Below are 20135 nucleotides of genomic sequence, written 5' to 3'. Positions count from 1 at the left end.
CCAATAGGCCTTTAAGGAATGTGAGTGCTACACAAGTGTACATTAGTGTCAGTCTATGACTGATTTATCTGTGAAGAGTATCATACGTTTTGCCTATGAAACTGCTGGACAGCATCCTCCAGAGAGAGTTACGGCTCATGCCACGAGGGCTGTTTCTTCCTCATGGGCATTCAAAAATGGAGCTTGTGTGGAGCAGATTTGCAAGGCTGCAACTTGGTCCTCTCTTCACACTTTTTCAAAATTCTACAAATTTGACACTTTTGCCTCGTCTGAGGCCACTTTTGGGAGAAAGGTTCTTCAAGCAGTGGTGCCTTCCGTTTAGGTTTCCTGTCTTGTCCCTCCGGTATCATCTGTGTCCTTTAGCTTGGGTATTGATTCCCAATAGTAATTAGATGATCCGTGGACTCATCGTGTCATTAGAAAGAAAAAAAAAATTATGCTTACCTGATAAATTTATTTATTTCTTGACACGGAGACCACGGCCGGCCCTGTTCTTAAGACAGGTTGTTGGTATATTATAAATTTCAGACACCTCTGCACCTTGTTGCTTCCTTTCTCTCCTTTACTTTGGTCGAATGACTGGGGTGGGAGGGAAGGGAGGTGATATTTAACAGCTTTGCTGTGGTGCTCTTTGCCGCCTCCTGGGCAGGAGTGATATTCCCAATAGTAATTAGATGATCCGTGGACTCATCGTGTCAAGAAAGAAAGAAATTTATCAGGTAAGCATAATTTTTTTTCTTACTTTGTGGGGCGTCTAGGCACCGGTGGCTTGACTAGATGTATTTGATAGAGATGAGAATCTCACTGCTGCTGTCTTTCTGTTCACAGGAGCCAGTTGCTGAAGGACCAATTCCTTGGGCTTCCAAAAACAATGTTACGTTTGTTGCCGAGCAGGTCTCGCACCACCCACCAAGTATGTCTAGCTCCTCTCTCTTTTATAACTTGTACGATGCTAGTTTTGTCAGGCTACATTTGTTAGCTGTAGTAACTCTGTTTGTTTCACTGTTATGTGCATATGCACTCACTAACACTGTCTCACTTATACACACACTCTCACTGTTATGTGCTCATGCACACACTGTCACTGTCTCACACATACACTCTCACTGTTATGTGCTCATGCACACACTGTCACTGTCTCACACATACACTATCACTGTTATGTGGTCATGCACACGCGGTGCAAGAATCCATGAAGGCCCCCCCCCCTTAAAATTTTTGATTTTCATACAATTAATTTTTCTTTTTTTTTCTTTTTTTTTTGCAACATGTAACAGTAAATTCTGTTAATCATATCAACTTACACTTAAAATGATAAAGCGGAAGGAGAGAGAGACACACACTGGAGTGGAGGAGAGACACGCGCACACACAGGAGAGAGAGAGAGAGACACACACACACACAGGAGAGAGAGAGACACACACACAGGGGAGCCAGAGAGACGCGCAGGGGAGCCAGAGAGAGAGAGAGACGCACAGGGGAGCCAGAGAGAGAGAGACGCACAGGGGAGGGAGCGAGAGACGCACAGGGGAGCGAGCGAGACACGGGAGCGAGACACAGGGGAGCGACACAGAGGAGCGAGCGAGACACGGTGGAGCTAGACACGGGAGCAAGCGACACACAGTTGAGGGAGCGAGCGACACACAGGGGAGCGAGTGAGAGACGGAGAGCGTAACGCATTACAAGTCAGTACTGTCAGTGTCACCATGGCTAGCAAAGCAAAGTTGTGTCTGAGTGAGCACGGTACCTGCCCTGCTCTGCACATGCACATGAGGTTGCCTGTCTGGCCATAATGCCATGATCAATTCCTACAGATTGACAGTACTCACTACTAGACAAGTGAACTGCGTTACACAGGAAGCTCCTTCTTTCCCGCTCAGCAGGAATTTACAGTTTTAAATCAGAGCGTTGCCGCAGGTTACCATGGCAACGATCTGATTTAAAACTGTCAGGAGTAGGAGACAGGGACAGGTAGATAAAGGAGGGGTGGGTGAATGTGGGGGGGGTAAAGTTGAAAAAAAAAATTGTAAAGAAGCTGGGGAACCAGTCGCGGGCGCTGCATCACCGGTAGTTCCGTCTTTGTGCACTATCACTTTTATGTGCTCATGCACACACACTGTCTCACTTATACACAAACACTGTCGCGGTTATGTGCTCATGCGCACGCTGTCACGGTTATGTGCTCATGCGCACGCTCTCCCTGTTAGGTGCTCATGCACACGCTGTCACTGTGTCACCTATACACAAATACACACTTCAGTGATCTGATCATAAGCACTCTTGCTAATAGCAGCCAGTCCTAGATCTGTTGCATTTTTTATAAGCTCCTTTATTTCCACTATGATGATTGTCTCCTGAAAGCATCTGTCACATGTGTTAGCTGAGATATTGCTAGTTGATTCCTTACTGCCAGCTAAAATGCTCTTTTGCTGATAGATTGAGCTACTAGCGGTGTCGGTTATATAGAGGGTGAACGCAAGAGATTGTGTAGGTAAAGCCTGTCATGACCTAGTCTGATTTTTATTTTTCCTTTTCCTTACCATGCCAGCACATTACACAGCACTACAGGAATGGCCTAAGGTAGTCATGGGACAAGGATGGGCCAAAAGTGTCCCCTGCTGCCCCTCAAAGTCCCCTCTGGATCAGTCAACCATCTTCAGTTTTCACACCCAGAAAAATAAAATGAAAACAAAATGAGAAATGATTAAACATTACAGCTCCTTAATATTCTGTCTGACCGTTAAGATTTGCACGCATTTTTCATCCCTGATCTGCTGCAGAATAGAGTTATCCTGGGAGGAGATTAGTTTACTGACTGATGCGTAAAGAGGAGTTTGTGATTATTTTGAACGTAAAGGAGAATTATAGGTACATACAGTATTATAGGAGGTACATACAGTATTATCGGTACATACAGTATTATAGGAGGTACATACAGTATTATCGGTACAGACAGTATTTATAGGAGGTACATACAGTATTATAGGAGGTACAGACAGTATTGGAGGTACAGACAGTATTATCGGAGGTACAGACAGTATTATCGGAGGTACAGACAGTATTATCGGAGGTACAGACAGTATTATCGGAGGTACAGACAGTATTATCGGAGGTACAGACAGTATTATCGGTGGTACAGACAGTATTATCGGTACAGACAGTATTATCGTACAGACAGTATTATCGGTACAGACAGTATTATCGGAGGTACAGACAGTATTATCGGAGGTACAGACAGTATTATCGGAGGTACAGACAGTATTATCGGAGGTACAGACAGTATTATCGGAGGTACAGACAGTATTATCGGAGGTACAGACAGTATTATCGGAGGTACAGACAGTATTATCGGAGGTACAGACAGTATTATCGGAGGTACAGACAGTATTATCGGAGGTACAGACAGTATTATCGGAGGTACAGACAGTATTATCGGAGGTACAGACAGTATTATCGGAGGTACAGACAGTATTATCGGAGGTACAGACAGTATTATCGGTACATGCAGTATTATCGGAGGTACAGACAGTATTATCGGTGGTACAGACAGTATTATCGGAGGTACAGACAGTATTATCGGAGGTACAGACAGTATTATCGGTGGTACAGACAGTATTATAGGAGGTACATACAGTATTATCGGTAGTACAGACAGTATTATCGGAGGTACAGACAGACAGTATTATCGGAGGTACAGACAGTATTATCGGAGGTACAGATAGTATTATCGGAGGTACAGACAGTATTATCGGAGGTACAGGCAGTATTATCGGAGGTACAGGCAGTATTATCGGAGGTACAGGCAGTATTATCGGAGGTACAGGCAGTATTATCGGAGGTACAGGCAGTATTATCGGAGGTACAGGCAGTATTATCGGAGGTACAGACAGTATTATCGGAGGTACAGACAGTATTATCGGAGGTACAGACAGTATTATCGGAGGTACAGACAGTATTATCGGTGGTACAGACAGTATTATAGGAGGTACATACAGTATTATCGGTAGTACAGACAGTATTATCGGAGGTACAGACAGACAGTATTATCGGAGGTACAGACAGTATTATCGGAGGTACAGGCAGTATTATCGGAGGTACAGGCAGTATTATCGGAGGTACAGGCAGTATTATCGGAGGTACAGGCAGTATTATCGGAGGTACAGGCAGTATTATCGGAGGTACAGGCAGTATTATCGGAGGTACAGGCAGTGATAATACTGTATGTACCTCTGATAATACTGTATGTACCGATAATAGAGGTGCATACAGTATTATAGGAGGTCATCTAAATATTTATCGGATTTAGCTATTATGTCCCAGTTATCCGATGATGAGTTAACCTCTGTAGCTTCAGAGGTTGAACTTTCTGGGTCTGAGTCCTTAGCGTCTAAGCCTCCTGCTGCGGAGGAACTGTCCTTTTAGATTTAAAATTGAGCACTTGCATTTTTTATTAAAGGAGGCTATGTCTATGTTAGAGGTTCCAGTGGCCGTGCTGCCTGAAGAACCTATGATACCTAAATTAGAGTTTACGAAGACAGGAAAGCTCCTTTGACTGTTCCTGTGCCAGTTAAGATGGCGAAAATTAAGAACGAATGGGAAAGAATTGGTTCTTCCTTTTCCCCCTCGTCTACTTTTTAAAAAGTTATTCCCTGTCCCGGACTCTCAACTGAATTTGTGGGGCTCCATTCCTAAGGTGGATTGTGCTATCTCTACGCTTGCTAAACGTACTACTATACCTCTTGAGGATATTTCTTCGTTCAGAGAGCCGATGGATAAGAAAATGGAAACCTTTCTGAGAAAGATGTTTCATCATACAGGATTTTTGTTTCAACCGGCCATTGCAGTTGCCGGAGCGGCTACCTACTGGTGCGACTCTGTCGGAACTTATTGAGGTTGAGTCTCCCCTTGAGGATATTCAAGACAGAATTAAAGCTCTAAGAATTGCTAATTCTTTTATCTGTGAAGCGAACATGCAAATTATTTGCCTAAATGCAAAGGCCTCTGGCTTTGCGGTCCTAGCCCGCCGGGCGCTCTGGTTGAAGTCTTGGTCTGCGAATATGACTTCTAAGTCCAGACTCCTTTCTCTTCCCTTCAAGGGAAAGATTTTATTTGGTCTCCATTTTATTTGGACTCCATTATTTCTACGGTTACCGGAGGCAATGGTGCCTTCCTACCACAAGATAAGAAGACAAGTCTAAGGGACAACAATCTTCTAATTTTTGTTCCTTTCACTCTGACAAATCCCAATGACAACAATCCTCCGAGCCCGAGCAACCCAAGAGTACTTGGAAGCCGGCTCAGTCCTGGAATAAATCCAAGCAGAATAAGAAGCCTGCCGAAAACAAATCGACATGAAGGGGGCGGCCCCCCATCCGGAATCGGATCGTGTAGGGGGCAGATTGCCTCTTTTTTTTCAGACCCCTGGTTCACGGACGTACAGGATCCGTGGGTCCTGGTGGTGGTATCTCAGGGATACAAGATAGGCTTCGAATCTCATCCGCCAAGGGGCAGATTCCTTCTCTTGAATTTGTCTACCAGACCAGAAAAGAGGGATGCTATTCTAGGGTGCTTTCGGGGTCTATCCACAGGAGTTCAAAGGAACACCCTATTGGAGAAATAGGGAAAAAGAATGCTCTTTCTGGACATCAAGTTATTTGACACAACTTTTAAAATATATTATTTTTACTTATAATTACGTTAAAATTACAGCCTCAATAATGATATGGGTACACTATTGTGGCGTGCTAGAAAAAAATTAAAACCACAACTCTGTGGGGTAGTCTTGTTACATTCGCACCAATGTTGCTGGGTTCTGTTTTTCTCCGGATGGGTGATATGTTAGAAGGAAAAAAGGGGGCAACAATAATGTAAGGAAAACCTCTATTTAGGACCAGTGTCCTGTATTGCCTGTACAGCACAGAGGAGTACAAGTGATTATAATCCAATCTCCCATCATTATGTCGATATGTGCACAAATCTCCAACTATCTGTCCTTACCTCTAACACCATGGACTATTCCGAGTTAACACTCATGTTCAAGATACCTAACCAAACTGACAGCTTAACGCATCAATAGCTAACACTTCCGCATTGCGCAATTACCAATCCAAGCTCAGTAGACGGGTTCTCCTAACCCAATAACCATTGCTGTTAAACGGCGCGCCGGACCCCTCTGAGGAAGCGTATAATGAAACGCAACCGCGTCAGGGGCATCTGTTTTTCTTCTAAAAATATTTCTGTAAAACGCTTATCTGGTATGGGGGTGAGGATGGGAAGGGTTTTATAATATAAATAAGTGATAACTATACCCTTATATAGGGCAATACAGGACACTGGTCCTAAATAGAGGTTTTCCTTAACAAATTATTGTTGCCCCCTTTTTTCCTTCTAATATATCACCCATCCGGAGAAATACAGAACCCAGCATCATTGGTGCGAATGTAACAAGTGCAGAAAGAGCATTCTTTTTCCCTATTTCTCCAATAAGGTGTTCCTTTGAATTCATATATTGCCTTATGCTCTAAGCACACTCCTTACTGCTTACCTCTCTTAATATTAAATCAAACAAGGTCAGTGGGGAGACCATTTATCCCCCTTCTTTCTACTCTGTAGGATCTTTAGCTTTTTGTGTCCTCCTTAGGAATTGTCGTCCCGGTGCCAATCGAAGAAAGAAGTTTGAGGTTTTATTCAAACCTTTTCTCTTGTTAAGTGTATCCAGTCCACGGATCATCCATTACTTATGGGATATTCTCCTTCCCAACAGGAAGTTGCAAGAGGATCACCCACAGCAGAGCTGCTATATAGCTCCTCCCCTCACTGCCATATCCAGTCATTCTCTTGCAACTCTCAACTAAGATGGAGGTTGTAAGAGGACTGTGGTGTTTTATACTTAGTGTATTTCTTCAATCAAATATTCAGTTTTTGGTATTAAGGGGTTAATCATCCATTTGCAAGTGGGTGCAATGCTCTGCTAACTTGTTACATACACTGTAAAAATTTTGTGGAACCAGGAGTTCCCTAGCGATGTTAGAAGTCTCAAAGATAATTCGCTGGGCAGAGTCTCACTCTTGCCATCTGTCAGCGATCCACATCCCAGGCGTAGAGAACTGGGAGGCGGATTTTCTAAGTCGTCAGACTTTTCATCCGGGGGAGTGGGAACTCCATCCGGAGGTGTTTGCTCAACTGATCCATCGTTGGGGCAAACCAGAACTGGATCTCATGGCGTCTCGCCAGAACGCCAAGCTTCCTTGGACCCGGGAGCGACGCTGATAGATGCTCTAGCAGCTCCTTAGTTCTTCAACCTGGCGTATGTGTTTCCACCGTTTCCTCTGCTCCCTCGACTGATTGCCAAAATCAAGCAGGAGAGAACATTAGTGATTCTGATAGCGCCTGCGTGGCCACGCCGGACCTGGTATGCAGACCTAGTGGACATGTCATCCTTTCCACCATGGACTCTGCCTCTGAGACAGGACCTTCTAATACAAGGTCCTTTCAATCATCCAAATCTAATTTCTCTGAGACTGACTGCATGGAGATTGAACGCTTGATCCTATCAAGGCGTGGCTTCTCAGAGTCAGTCATTGATACCTTAATTCAGGCACGAAAGCCTGTCACCAGGAAAATCTACCATAAGATATGGCGTAAATATCTTTATTGTTGTGAATCCAAGAATTACTCATGGAGTAAGGTTAGGATTCCTAGGATATTGTCCTTTCTCCAAGAGGGTTTGGACAAAGGATTATCAGCTAGTTTTTTAAAAGGACAGATTTCTGCTCTGTCTATTCTTTTGCACAAGCGTCTGGCAGAGGTTCCAGACGTCCAGGCATTTTGTCAGGCTTTGGTTAGAATTAAGCCTGTTTAAAACTGTTGCTCCCCCGTGGAGCTTAAACTTGGTTCTTAAAGTTCTTCAGGGAGTTCCGTTTGAACCCCTTCATTCCATTGATATTAAACTTTTATCTTGGAAAGTAATGTTTTTGATGGCTATTTCCTCGGCTCAAAGAGTCTCTGAGCTTTCTGCCTTACAATGTGATTCTCCTTATCTGATTTTTCATGCAGATAAGGTAGTTCTGCGTACCAAACCTGGGTTTTTACCTAAGGTGGTTTCTAACAAGAATATCAATCAAGAGATTGTTGTTCCATCATTGTGTCCTGATCCTTCTTCAAAGAAGGAACGTCTATTACATAATCTGGACGTAGTCTGTGCCTTGAAGTTTTACTTACAAGCTACTAAAGATTTTTGCCAAACATCTTCCCTGTTTGTCGTTTACTCTGGACAGAGGAGAGGTCAAAAAGCTTCGGCAACCTCTTTCCTTTTGGCTTCGGAGCATAATTCGCTTAGCCTATGAGACTGCTGGACAGCAGCCCCCTGAAAGGATTACAGCTCATTCTACTAGAGCTGTGGCTTCCACCTGGGCCTTTAAAAATGAGGCCTCTGTTGAACAGATTTGCAAGGCTGCGACTTGGTCTTCGCTTCACACCTTTTCAAAATTTTACAAATTTGAAACTTTTGCTTCTTTAGAGGCTGTTTTTGGGAGAAAGGTTCTTCAGGCAGTGGTTCCTTCCGTTTAATCCTGCCTTGTCCCTCCCATCATCCGTGTACTTTAGCTTTGGTATTGGTATCCCATAAGTAATGGATGATCCGTGGACTGGATACACTTAACAAGAGAAAACATAATTTATGCTTACCTGATAAATTTATTTCTCTTGTAGTGTATCCAGTCCACGGCCCGCCCTGTCCTTTTAAGGCAGGTCTAAACTTTAATTAAACTACAGTCACCACTGCACCCTATGGTTTCTCCTTTCTCGTCTTGTTTCGGTCGAATGACTGGATATGGCAGTGAGGGGAGGAGCTATATAGCAGCTCTGCTGTGGGTGATCCTCTTGCAACTTCCTGTTGGGAAGGAGAATATCCCACAAGTATTGGATGATCCGTGGACTGGATACACTACAAGAGAAATACATTTATCAGGTAAGCATAAATTATGTTTTTGTGGTTCCAAAGAAGGCGGGAACTTTCCGCCCAATTCTAGACCTAAAGTGCTTAAACACATTTTTCAGTGTCCCTTCCTTCAAGATAGAGATAAGGTCCATCCTTCCTTTAATGCAGGAATGCCAGTTTATGACCACTATATATCTGAAGGACGCTTACCTTCATGTTCCATTCCATTCACTTCCAGTTCATTGCCCTTCTGTTTGGCCTAGCTTCTGCTTCCAGAATCTTACAAAGGTTCTGGGGGCTCTTCTAGCCATCACCAGAACCGTCTTGTGGAAGAATTCTCGGAGTCCCTTCTCAGTCTTCTTCGATCACATGAATGGAAAATAAACTTGGAAAAGAGTTCTCCTATCCCAAGTACCAGGGTGGAATTTGTGGGTACTATAATAGACTCCATATTCATGAGGATATTTCTAACAGACCAGAGACGTTGCAAGCTAACTTCAGCATGTCTTGCCCTCCGGACCTCCTTGAGTCCCTCTGTGGCTCAGTGTATGGAGGTGATTGGTTTCATGGTGTCCTGCATGGACATCATTCCTTTTGCCAGGTTCCTTCCCAGACCTTTACAACTGTGCATGCTGAGGCAGTGGAACAGCGATCATTAAGATCTGTCTCAACAGATTGTATTAGACAGCCGGTCGAGAGAATCGCTCTCTTGGTGGCTCTGGCCAGATCATCTGTCCCGAGGGACATGATTAAGACCATCCTGGGAGATTGTATCACAGATTCTGGAGTGGGCGGAGGCCCACAGCTGTTCGCTGTCAGCAATTCACATTCCGGGTGTGGACAACTGGGATGCAGATTTTCTCAGCAGCATATCCTTCCATCCAGGGGAATGGTCTCTCCATCCCGAGGTGTTTTGCAGAGATATGCAGCAAGTGGGAGACACCGGAGATGGATCTCATGGCGTCCCGTCTCAATACCAAGCTACCCAGGTACGGGTCGAGGTCGAGGAATCCCCAAGCGGATCTAATAGATGCACTAGCAGTGCCCTGGAGGTTCTAACTCCTATATCTTTTTCCTCCATTGCCGCTTCTTCCTCGAGTGGTGGCCCGCATCAAGCAGGAGCGGGTATCCGTAATCCTGATTTCTCCATCGTGGCTGCGAAGGATGTGGTTCACGGATCTAGTGGGGATGTCCTCATCTCCTCTGTGGAAGTTACCTTGTCGCAGAGACCTGCTGATACAAGGTCCATTGGTTAATCAAATTCTAAATTCTCTGAGGCTGACTGCGTGGAGATTGAACGCTTAGTCTTAGCCAAAAAAGGTTTCTCTGAGAGTGTCATTGATACTTATTCAAGCTCATAAACCAGTTACTCAGTGTATCTACTTAGGACCTACTTATTCTGGTGTGAAGAGTGTGGATTTTCCTGGCACAGAGTTAAGGTTGCCAGGATCTTATCTTTTCTCCTTTCTGCTAGTTCCCTGAGGGGATAGATTCTGGCCCTATCGGTTTTATTGCACTGAGCTTCCAGATGTGCAGTCCTTTGTTAAGGCTCTGATTAGGATCAGACCTGTGTTTAGATCTGGGGCTCCTCCTTGGAGCCTATATCTTTTTTCTTAAGGTTTTGCAACAGGTTCCATTTTTTTTATTGGCTATTGCCTCTGCGCACAGAGTTTCTGAGATCTCTGCTTTGCATTGTGATCCCCCTTATCTGATTTTTCATGCAGATAAGGCAGTTTTGCATAATAAATTAGGTTTTCTTCCTAAGGTTGTATCAGATTGCAATATCAATCAGGAGATTGTGGTTCCTTCCTTGTCCTAATACTTCATCAAAGAAACACTTACTTTACAATTTGGATGTGATTCGTGCCTTGAAGTTTTATCTTCAGGTACTAAGGAGTTTAGACAATCTTCCTCTCTGTTGTCTATTTGGGGAAGCGTAAGGGACAGAAGGCTACTTCGACTTCCCTATCTTTTTGGTTAAGGAGTGTGATCCGTTTAGCTTACGAGGCAGCGGGACATGGCTTATTCCACTAGAGCAGTGGCTTCCTCTTGGCACTTTAAGAACAAGGCCTCTATGGGTCAGATTTGTAAGGCGGCTACCTAGTTCTACTTACATAACTTTTTTCAAAAGTTTGATGTTTTTACATCGGCTGAAGCAGCTTTCAGGAGAAAAGTTTTGCAGGCTGTGGTGCCCTCAGAATAGGGTCTGCCTCTTCCTTTTTGTTCCTTCCCGTTATTCATTCAGTGTCCTCTGGAGCTTGGGTATAGTTTTCCCAACAGTAAGGAATGAAGCCGTGGACTCTCCCTATCTTAGGAAGGAAAACATTATTTATGCTTACCGGATAAATTCCTTTACTTCCGGATAGGGAGAGTCCACGGCCACCGCCCATTTTTTCTAGTCTATAGGCGGTCCCCTATTATTTATTTTATTCTTCTGTCACAATTTATACCCTAATGTTTCTCCTACTTTTCCTTGTTCACTCGGCAGAATGACTAGGGTGATGAGGAAGTGGGAGGGATATTCAAGGCTTTGGCTGGGGTGTCTTTGCCTCCTCCTGGTGGCCAGGTGTTGTATTTCCCAACAGTAAGGAATAAAGCCGTGAACTCTCCCTATCTGGAAGGAAAGGAATTTATCTGGTAAGCATAAACTATGTTTTTTTATATCAAGGCTGATCTTGTAAAATACCAACAGCGCACCCTCAGATTACACACTCACAGCCAGGAATGAGTTGGGTTGTTGCATTGAGAGCCACTCGCCATCCTTAGCACTTATTTAATTGACAAAACTAGACCTTACTGTAAGCTTTGATTAGCTGAGATGCAAGAATGCTGCTCATGGCACATTTTCTCTCTTCTTTTGTGCAGTTTCAGCCTTTTATGCCGAATGTTACAACAAGAGAATACAGTTCAATGCTCACATCTGGACCAAGTCTAAATTTTTGGGAATGTCCATTGGGGTCCATAATATTGGGCAAGGTAAGGACGACGTGTGACTTAAAGGGACAGTCTAGGCCAAAATAAACTTTCATGATTCAGATAGAGCATGTAATTTTAAACAATTTTCCAATTTACTTTTATCACCAATTTTGCTTTGTTCTCTTGGTATTCTTACTTGAAAGCTTAACCTAGGAGGTTCATATGCTAATTTCTTAGACCTTGAAGCCCACCTCTTTCAGATTGCATTTTAACAGTTTTTCACCACTAGAGGGTGTTAGTTCACGTATTTCATATACATAACACTGAGCTTGTGCACGAGAAGTTATCTGGGAGCAGGCACTGATTGGCTAGACTGCAAGTCTGTCAAAAGAACTGAAAAAAGGGGCAGTTTGCAGAGGCTTAGATAAAAGATAATCACAGAGGTTAAAAGTATATTATTATAACTGTGTTGGTTATGCAAAACTGGGAAATGGGTAATAAAGGGATTATCTATGTTTTAAAACAATAAAAATTCTGGTGTAGACTGTCCATTTAAGGTGTTTTGAAGAATTCTGTGTTATGTATTAGAGATTTATAAATTATATTTTGTTAAAGATTCGTAAAATTCATAACTTTGTTATATAACATGTTTAATTATGAATGTAAAAAAAAATTAATTTGTCCCATTTTCACGTAATTTTACTCTGAAAATTGGTCATTTAAAAACAGTTGTCGATACAAGGGCATTAATGTATTCAGACATTAATTTATTCTAAGAGTAGTAATTACAAGGTGTTTATGTCCCTTTAATGACCTGTGATGCCATTTTAGAAAAATAAATACATTATAGTTTTTATCAGAACTAAAATGTAACAATTCATGATATCGTTTGGTGTGAGCCTTCCGTGATCTTTCAGTTATGCATGTTATTACTCAGCATGCATAGCCTGACTGTGATGTGTGTGTCCGACAGGTTGCGTTTCCTGCCTGGATTACGATGAACATTACATCTTAACCTTTCCCAATGGGTATGGGAGGTGAGTAGGGATGTTGGGGGGATCTGTTCTGCTGTCCAGCCTCTGCTGGGGTTAGGCTTATGCTTGGTAAATTGTTTCACTATATATACAAACCTCTGAAGGTAACGCACACAGCTCAGCTGAACACTTCCATATATCTCTAATATAGTTCCAGTGTATGACTTAATGTATCACTTATGAGAAAAATACACTATAATTGCTGTTACTGTCAGGGGATAACTAGAACTCACTGGGCCCCAGGGCAAACTCTGTGGCAGGGCCCCCTTATTTGAACAGCACCCCTTCTAAAATAACCAGGGCTTGAAATCTCCAATGGTCCCTTTAACATTGAGTGCACTAGTAACTTTTTCTCTCTGGGCTTTTAACCTCTTACTAGTAACCATAGTGATATTTTTCCACCCCTGTATATGACCCTTTCCTGCACAAGCTGCACAGCTTAGAGGTTGCAGTGGCTGTCCCTAAAAGGATGGGCCTGGTAGCAGTGGCAACCCCTGTAGTTACGCCCCTGGTTACTGTATAAAGATGCATTAACCTCTTTGGTCCTAGAGACTGCTAGCACAACATGACGTGGGTTAATATGTTTTGGTTGGTTGTTTAGATCTATCCTGACAGTGCCTTGGGTGGAACTTGGCGGTGAATGCAACATTAACTGTTCCAAAAGCGGCTACAGTGCGACCATCACATTCCATACAAAACCGTTCTATGGTGGCAAGAAGCACAGGGTCACTGCAGAAATCTAGTGAGTACTTATTTAAAGGGAAGAGTAAGTTGCGGTTTGTGCGGATCTCCCAGGCTCTTGCTCAGTTAGGTATTATGATTGTATGTTCCTTATCCTCTGTTTGTTTTCTGGTCTTGCAGTTCTCCAAATGACAAGAAATCTTTCTGCTCAGTGGAAGGAGAGTGGAACGGCGTCATGTATGCAAAGTACCCAAATGGGGTAAATGCAGCTCTATCACATCTATTGATGCTGAACCTCAGCCACCCCATTCTAATGTAGCTTTATTAAAGGTTCGGCTCTTACATAGTTTATACAGCACAAACCCCTGGGTCTTCGCCAATGCACTAAGCCATTTATATATCTATTGGGTTTCTCTATCGCCCCTCCTGTTTACTGATTCCTAACAAGGCTTCTCTTCTGCAGGAGAATGCTGTGTTTATAGATACCAAGAAAATGCCTATTGTAAAAAAGAAGGTCCGGAAGTTAGAAGATCAGTTGGAATATGAATCTCGCAGGTGAGGTAATAAACAGATGAGTGTAGAAATTATAGTACACAGCAGGTTTTAACCCCTTTTCTGAAAGAGTTAAACACTTTATAAACAACCACAAAGCCACTTCAGATGCCAGACCACCTCCCGGCAGAGTGGCCATACAAATAGATGTCTGACTCTAGCTAACCTTTGTTACAAAAATGCTGGTCAAGGGCCACAATCAGATCCCCAAGATCTGCTCTACAATAATAACTTAAAATAAAAATAAAAAAATTGTGTTCTTGCCCCTTCATGAATCAGACCGAGCAGACCATTTTAAACAACTTTCCAATTAACACCTATTATCTGGTTTGCTTAGTTGGTATCTTTGTTGAATGAGCAGCAATGCACACCAAGCAAGCCAATGACAAGAGGTATATGTGTGCAGCTACCAATCAGCAGCTAGCTTCCAGTACTGCCTAGCTGCTCCTGAGCCCACTTTTGTAAGCTTTTCAACAAAGGATACCACAAGAACAAAGCAAATTAGAACTAAATTTTAAAGTTGTTTAAAATCACTTGCTCTGTCTGAATCATGGAAGATTAATTTTGACTTGACTGTCCTTTTAAGGTTGAGTGTTACATTTTCTCTGACCTACCTGATGAGGTCTCATTCTAATCACTTTAATTGAATCCTTCATGATCTCTTTTGTCACAGGTTGTGGAGAGATATCACCTTTAACTTGAAAATCAAAGACATAGATGCAGCAACGGACGCAAAGCACCGTCTTGAGGAGCGACAGAGAGCAGAAGCCAGAGAACGCAAGGAAAAGGAAATGACATGGGAAACCCGGGTGAGTGCCTGTGATACAAGCCCTGTACTAGGGCGACCAGGGTGAGTGCCTGTGATACAAGCCCTGTACTAGGGCGACCAGGGGGAGTGCCTGTGATACAAGCCCTGTACTAGGGCGACCAGGGGGAGTGCCTGTGATACAAGCCCTGTACTAGGGCGACCAGGGGGAGTGCCTGTGATACAAGCCCTGTACTAGGGAAACCCGGGTGAGTGCCTGTGATACAAGCCCTATACTAGGGCGACCAGGGGGAGTGCCTGTGATACAAGCCCTGTACTAGGGCGACCAGGGGGAGTGCCTGTGATACAAGCCCTGTACTAGGGAAACCCGGGGGAGTGCCTGTGATACAAGCCCTGTACTAGGGCGACCCGGGTGAGTGCCTGTGATACAAGCCCTGTACTAGGGCGACCAGGGGGAGTGCCTGTTATACAAGCCCTGTACTAGGGCGACCAGGGGGGAGTGCCTGTGATACAAGCCCTGTACTAGGGCGACCAGGGGGGAGTGCCTGTGATACAAGCCCTGTACTAGGGCGACCAGGGGGAGTGCCTGTGATACAATCCCTGTACTAGGGCGACCAGGGGGGAGTGCCTGTGATACAAGCCCTGTACTAGGGCGACCAGGGGGAGTGCCTGTGATACAAGCCCTGTACTAGGGCGACCAGGGGGAGTGCCTGTGATACAAGCCCTGTACTAGGGCGACCAGGGGGGGAGTGCCTGTGATACAAGCCCTGTACTAGGGCGACCAGGGGGAGTGCCTGTGATACAAGCCCTGTACTAGGGAAACCCGGGTGAGTGCCTGTGATACAAGCCCTGTACTAGGAAAACCCGGGTGAGTGCCTGTGATACAAGCCCTGTACTAGGGCGACCAGGGGGAGTGCCTGTGATACAAGCCCTGTACTAGGGAAACCAGGGGGAGTGCCTGTGATACAAGCCCTGTACTAGGGAAACCAGGGGGAGTGCCTGTGATTCAAGCCCTGTACTAGGGAAACCAGGGGGAGTGCCTGTGATACAAGCCCTGTACTAGGAAAACCCGGGTGAGTGCCTGTGATACAAGCCCTGTACTAGGGAAACCCGGGGGAGTGCCTGTGATACAAGCCCTGTACTAGGGAAACCCGGGGGAGTGCCTGTGATACAAGCCCTGTACTAGGGCGACCAGGGGGAGTGCCCGTGATACAAGCCCTGTACTAGGGAAACCCGGGGGAGTGCCTGTGATACAAGCCCTGTACTAGGGAAACCCGGGGGAGTGCCTGTGATACAAGCCCTGTACTAGGGCGACCAGGGGGAGTGCCTGTGATACAAGCCCTGTACTAGGGCGACCAGGGGGAGTGCCTGTGATACAAGCCCTGTACTAGGGAAACCCGGGTGAGTGCCTGTGATACAAGCCCTGTACTAGGGCGACCAGGGGGAGTGCCTGTGATACAATCCCTGTACTAGGGCGACCAGGGGGGAGTGCCTGTGATACAAGCCCTGTACTAGGGCGACCAGGGGGAGTGCCTGTGATACAAGCCCTGTACTAGGGAAACCAGGGGGAGTGCCTGTGATACAAGCTAGGGAAACCCGGGGGAGTGCCTGTGATACAAGCCCTGTACTAGGGAAACCAGGGGGAGTGCCTGTGATACAAGCCCTGTACTAGGGAAACCAGGGGGAGTGCCTGTGATACAAGCCCTGTACTAGGGAAACCCGGGGGAGTGCCTGTGATACAAGCCCTGTACTAGGGAAACCCGGGGGAGTGCCTGTGATACAAGCCCTGTACTAGGGAAACCCGGGGGAGTGCCTGTGATACAAGCCCTGTACTAGGGAAACCCGGGGGAGTGCCTGTGATACAAGCCCTGTACTAGGGAAACCCGGGGGAGTGCCTGTGATACAAGCCCTGTACTAGGGAAACCCGGGGGAGTGCCTGTGATACAAGCCCTGTACTAGGGAAACCCGGGGGAGTGCCTGTGATACAAGCCCTGTACTAGGGAAACCCGGGGGAGTGCCTGTGATACAAGCCCTGTACTAGGGAAACCCGGGGGAGTGCCTGTGATACAAGCCCTGTACTAGGGAAACCCGGGGGAGTGCCTGTGATACAAGCCCTGTACTAGGGAAACCAGGGGGAGTGCCTGTGATACAAGCCCTGTACTAGGGAAACCCGGGGGAGTGCCTGTGATTACAAGCCCTGTACTAGGGAAACCCGGGGGAGTGCCTGTGATTACAAGCCCTGTACTAGGGCGACCAGGGGGAGTGCCTGTGATACAAGCCCTGTACTAGGGAAACCCGGGGGAGTGCCTGTGATACAAGCCCTGTACTAGGGAAACCCGGGGGAGTGCCTGTGATACAAGCCCTGTACTAGGGAAACCCGGGGGAGTGCCTGTGATACAAGCCCTGTACTAGGGAAACCCGGGGGAGTGCCTGTGATACAAGCCCTGTACTAGGGAAACCCGGGGGAGTACCTGTGATACAAGCCCTGTACTAGGGAAACCCGGGGGAGTGCCTGTGATACAAGCCCTGTACTAGGGAAACCCGGGGGAGTGCCTGTGATACAAGCCCTGTACTAGGGAAACCCGGGGGAGTGCCTGTGATACAAGCCCTGTACTAGGGAAACCCGGGGGAGTGCCTGTGATACAAGCCCTGTACTAGGGAAACCCGGGGGAGTGCCTGTGATTACAAGCCCTGTACTAGGGAAACCCGGGGGAGTGCCTGTGATTACAAGCCCTGTACTAGGGAAACCCGGGGGAGTGCCTGTGATTACAAGCCCTGTACTAGGGCGACCAGGGGGAGTGCCTGTGATACAAGCCCTGTACTAGGGAAACCCGGGGGAGTGCCTGTGATACAAGCCCTGTACTAGGGAAACCCGGGGGAGTGCCTGTGATTACAAGCCCTGTACTAGGGCGACCAGGGGGAGTGCCCTTGATACAAGCCCTGTACTTAGTGAGTCCCGGTGATACAAGCCCTGAACTTAGTGAGTCCCTGTGATATATGCCCTGTACTTAGTGAGTCCCTGTGATATATGCCCTGTACTAGCTTTACCTTAGGATAGTAAAGAGGCTGGTGGTAATGGATTTTAAAGAGAGAGGTTACCAGGAGGTGTGATGCAAAGATGGAGAAAAGCTAAAAGCACTAAATATTTCAATCGTTCTGCTATATTTAAGTGAATTTCTGCTGCCCATCTGAACAATAAAGGTTCCCATGTCCAGTAGGGGCGACTAGTGTAGATACAAAGGGTTTAGCATGTTACTAACACAGGGATAATGGGAAGCTCTGTGTGCAAGGATGGCCGAGGCACAGGTAGCCGACAACAGCATCACCCCATACTTTCAATCAGTGTGTGTTGTACAACATAGTCTAGGGCAGTGATGGCTAACCGTGACACCCCTGATGTTTTGAAACTGCATTTCCCATGATGCTTAGGTACTTTGCAATCTAGTTGAGTTCATATGAAATGTAGGGGTGCCAAGGTTAGCCATCACTGGTCTAGGGTCTACGCCACCTCTTAGCTCACTTGTGGCACCGACTGTTGTCTTCTGGTCTTAGACTTTGACAATGCTGATCTTTCATTGTACGATAGAATGTTTTTATACACCTGAATCGTTTGTTTGAACAGTAAAAGCTGTTTAAATGGAAACCAATTCTTCAGTACTAACCCTCATTAACTGATAAGGACAACTGCCTCTGCTTTATTGGTGGAAAGGAAACCTTGATTTAGGTTATCATCATCACACGGTGTAGTAAGAGAATAGTAAATAGCCAAATAATTTGCATTTCATGATAACCCCACAGCTCCAGAAGATTCTAGTAAAGATGTGTCTGGAGCGTATCTGGCTAATTTTGAGCTGCGTCGTCTCTACAGATATACAGACAATATTGTAGTAAGGTTGTGTGGTGTCAGGTTAACAGTTCATGACGTTAGTGCTAAGAAGATGATCTGTATATTTTAGGTTTATATCGCATCTTCATAGTGTTCAGTTATACTGTAAGCGCTTACTAGGTTATAGGCTGCGTACACACTGGCTGTGGAACTCATCGTCCTGAAACTGTAAAGAGCATTTTGTGTGTTATAAACTCCTGATTCGTGTTATTGTTTTCTCACCAGTTATTCCACGAGGACGGTGAATGTTGGGTTTATGATGAACCACTCCTAAAAAGAGAGCCCACCCTGAAACACTAAGTAGCTGGAGGAATGGTTCCTGCAGAAGAGATTCTATTACACTAAGAAACAAAAGGTTTTTCCTTTGAAACTCCTAATGAGCAAGCTGGTCCGTGTGCTGCGGAGAACTCCCTTACACTGCTGTGATTCCTAACTCAGGGATACTGGACTTTACAGATGGACAAGTCATGCAGGGCTCACATCCTCGCTTTACCAGCCCTGGTTATCCCCTGCCAAACGCACTTGCTCAGGCGCACCATCAATAGAAGCTCTGTATAACATGCCTCTTTGTTTCCATGACAACAGCAGCGACGACCCTGCTCGGACCATCTTTCTTACTATATTCATAACAGAACTTAATAGTGCAATTATTTATCCAAATCTTTATATACCGTATAAATCTGCCATTTAATACAGATGTTTTACTTTTGAAGGATGTAAACTTAATTACTTTAGCATTTTGCCATTCATTCTACTCTCACTATATCCACCTGGTAGCTTTAAACATAGATATTTTTTTTTCATCCAATCTGCTCTGGCATTTGTATTTATTTGTTTCCTAATAAAAATTAGAGCAAATTATTTTAATAGAATTGCATTTATGATTTGCAATTAAATTTAAATCTTCAATAACGTGGTGTGTTACTGCTGTGTGGGACAGTGATCAGAATCTTGTTATAGGGCGTGGAATATATTAAATATTAGAGAGTTCTAATTTATTTTAGGATGTAATTTGTTTATTATAGAGGCTCCAACTATGTGTTTAACTCCAGCAAAGAAGGTTAAACACATAAAGCCCTGCAGCTGCCGAGCTGAATACAGCCGGCGATTGGTGAGGTTTGTTCCACTTTCAGTTGGCTCACCAGTTGTTCCCTGCTTGGGACCGGCAGTTCTCTGTGGCTCCCGAACATTAGGTCAGTGCAATAAGTGTATGCTCTAAGAAGTGAAAGTGTGCAGTTTTGCACTAAAATGTCCCTATAATTAAACGTTTACAGGGGGAGAGAGAGAGAGCGGCACAATAGTGGATTGTTCACTTCCACTTGGAGGGAGAGTTCTTCCATTTACAAAGCTGCCCCAACGTAG

The 20135-nt window shown here is 45.1% G+C and overlaps 1 protein-coding gene across 5 annotated transcripts in view; it reads left to right on the top strand.

Annotated features, from left to right (window-relative positions):
- OSBPL9 (oxysterol binding protein like 9) overlaps positions 1 to 19685 on the top strand; it is a 253106-nt gene extending 233421 nt beyond the window's left edge. For all 5 annotated transcript variants that reach the window (XM_053693485.1, XM_053693484.1, XM_053693488.1 and 2 more), the window contains 8 exons: positions 829 to 913; positions 11804 to 11914; positions 12828 to 12891; positions 13490 to 13630; positions 13750 to 13828; positions 14033 to 14124; positions 14795 to 14930; positions 18999 to 19685. In XM_053693485.1, coding sequence (XP_053549460.1) covers positions 829 to 913; positions 11804 to 11914; positions 12828 to 12891; positions 13490 to 13630; positions 13750 to 13828; positions 14033 to 14124; positions 14795 to 14930; positions 18999 to 19073 — 783 coding nt within the window. In that variant the 3' untranslated portion in view covers positions 19074 to 19685. The remainder of the gene's footprint in view (positions 1 to 828; positions 914 to 11803; positions 11915 to 12827; positions 12892 to 13489; positions 13631 to 13749; positions 13829 to 14032; positions 14125 to 14794; positions 14931 to 18998) is intronic.
- The last annotated feature ends 450 nt before the right edge of the window (positions 19686 to 20135 follow it).

Source organism: Bombina bombina, chromosome 10 (assembly GCF_027579735.1).
Source record: "Bombina bombina isolate aBomBom1 chromosome 10, aBomBom1.pri, whole genome shotgun sequence".
In the NCBI taxonomy this organism is placed as follows: Eukaryota; Metazoa; Chordata; class Amphibia; order Anura; family Bombinatoridae; genus Bombina; species Bombina bombina.
This window is presented reverse-complemented; position numbering and strand designations above follow the sequence as displayed.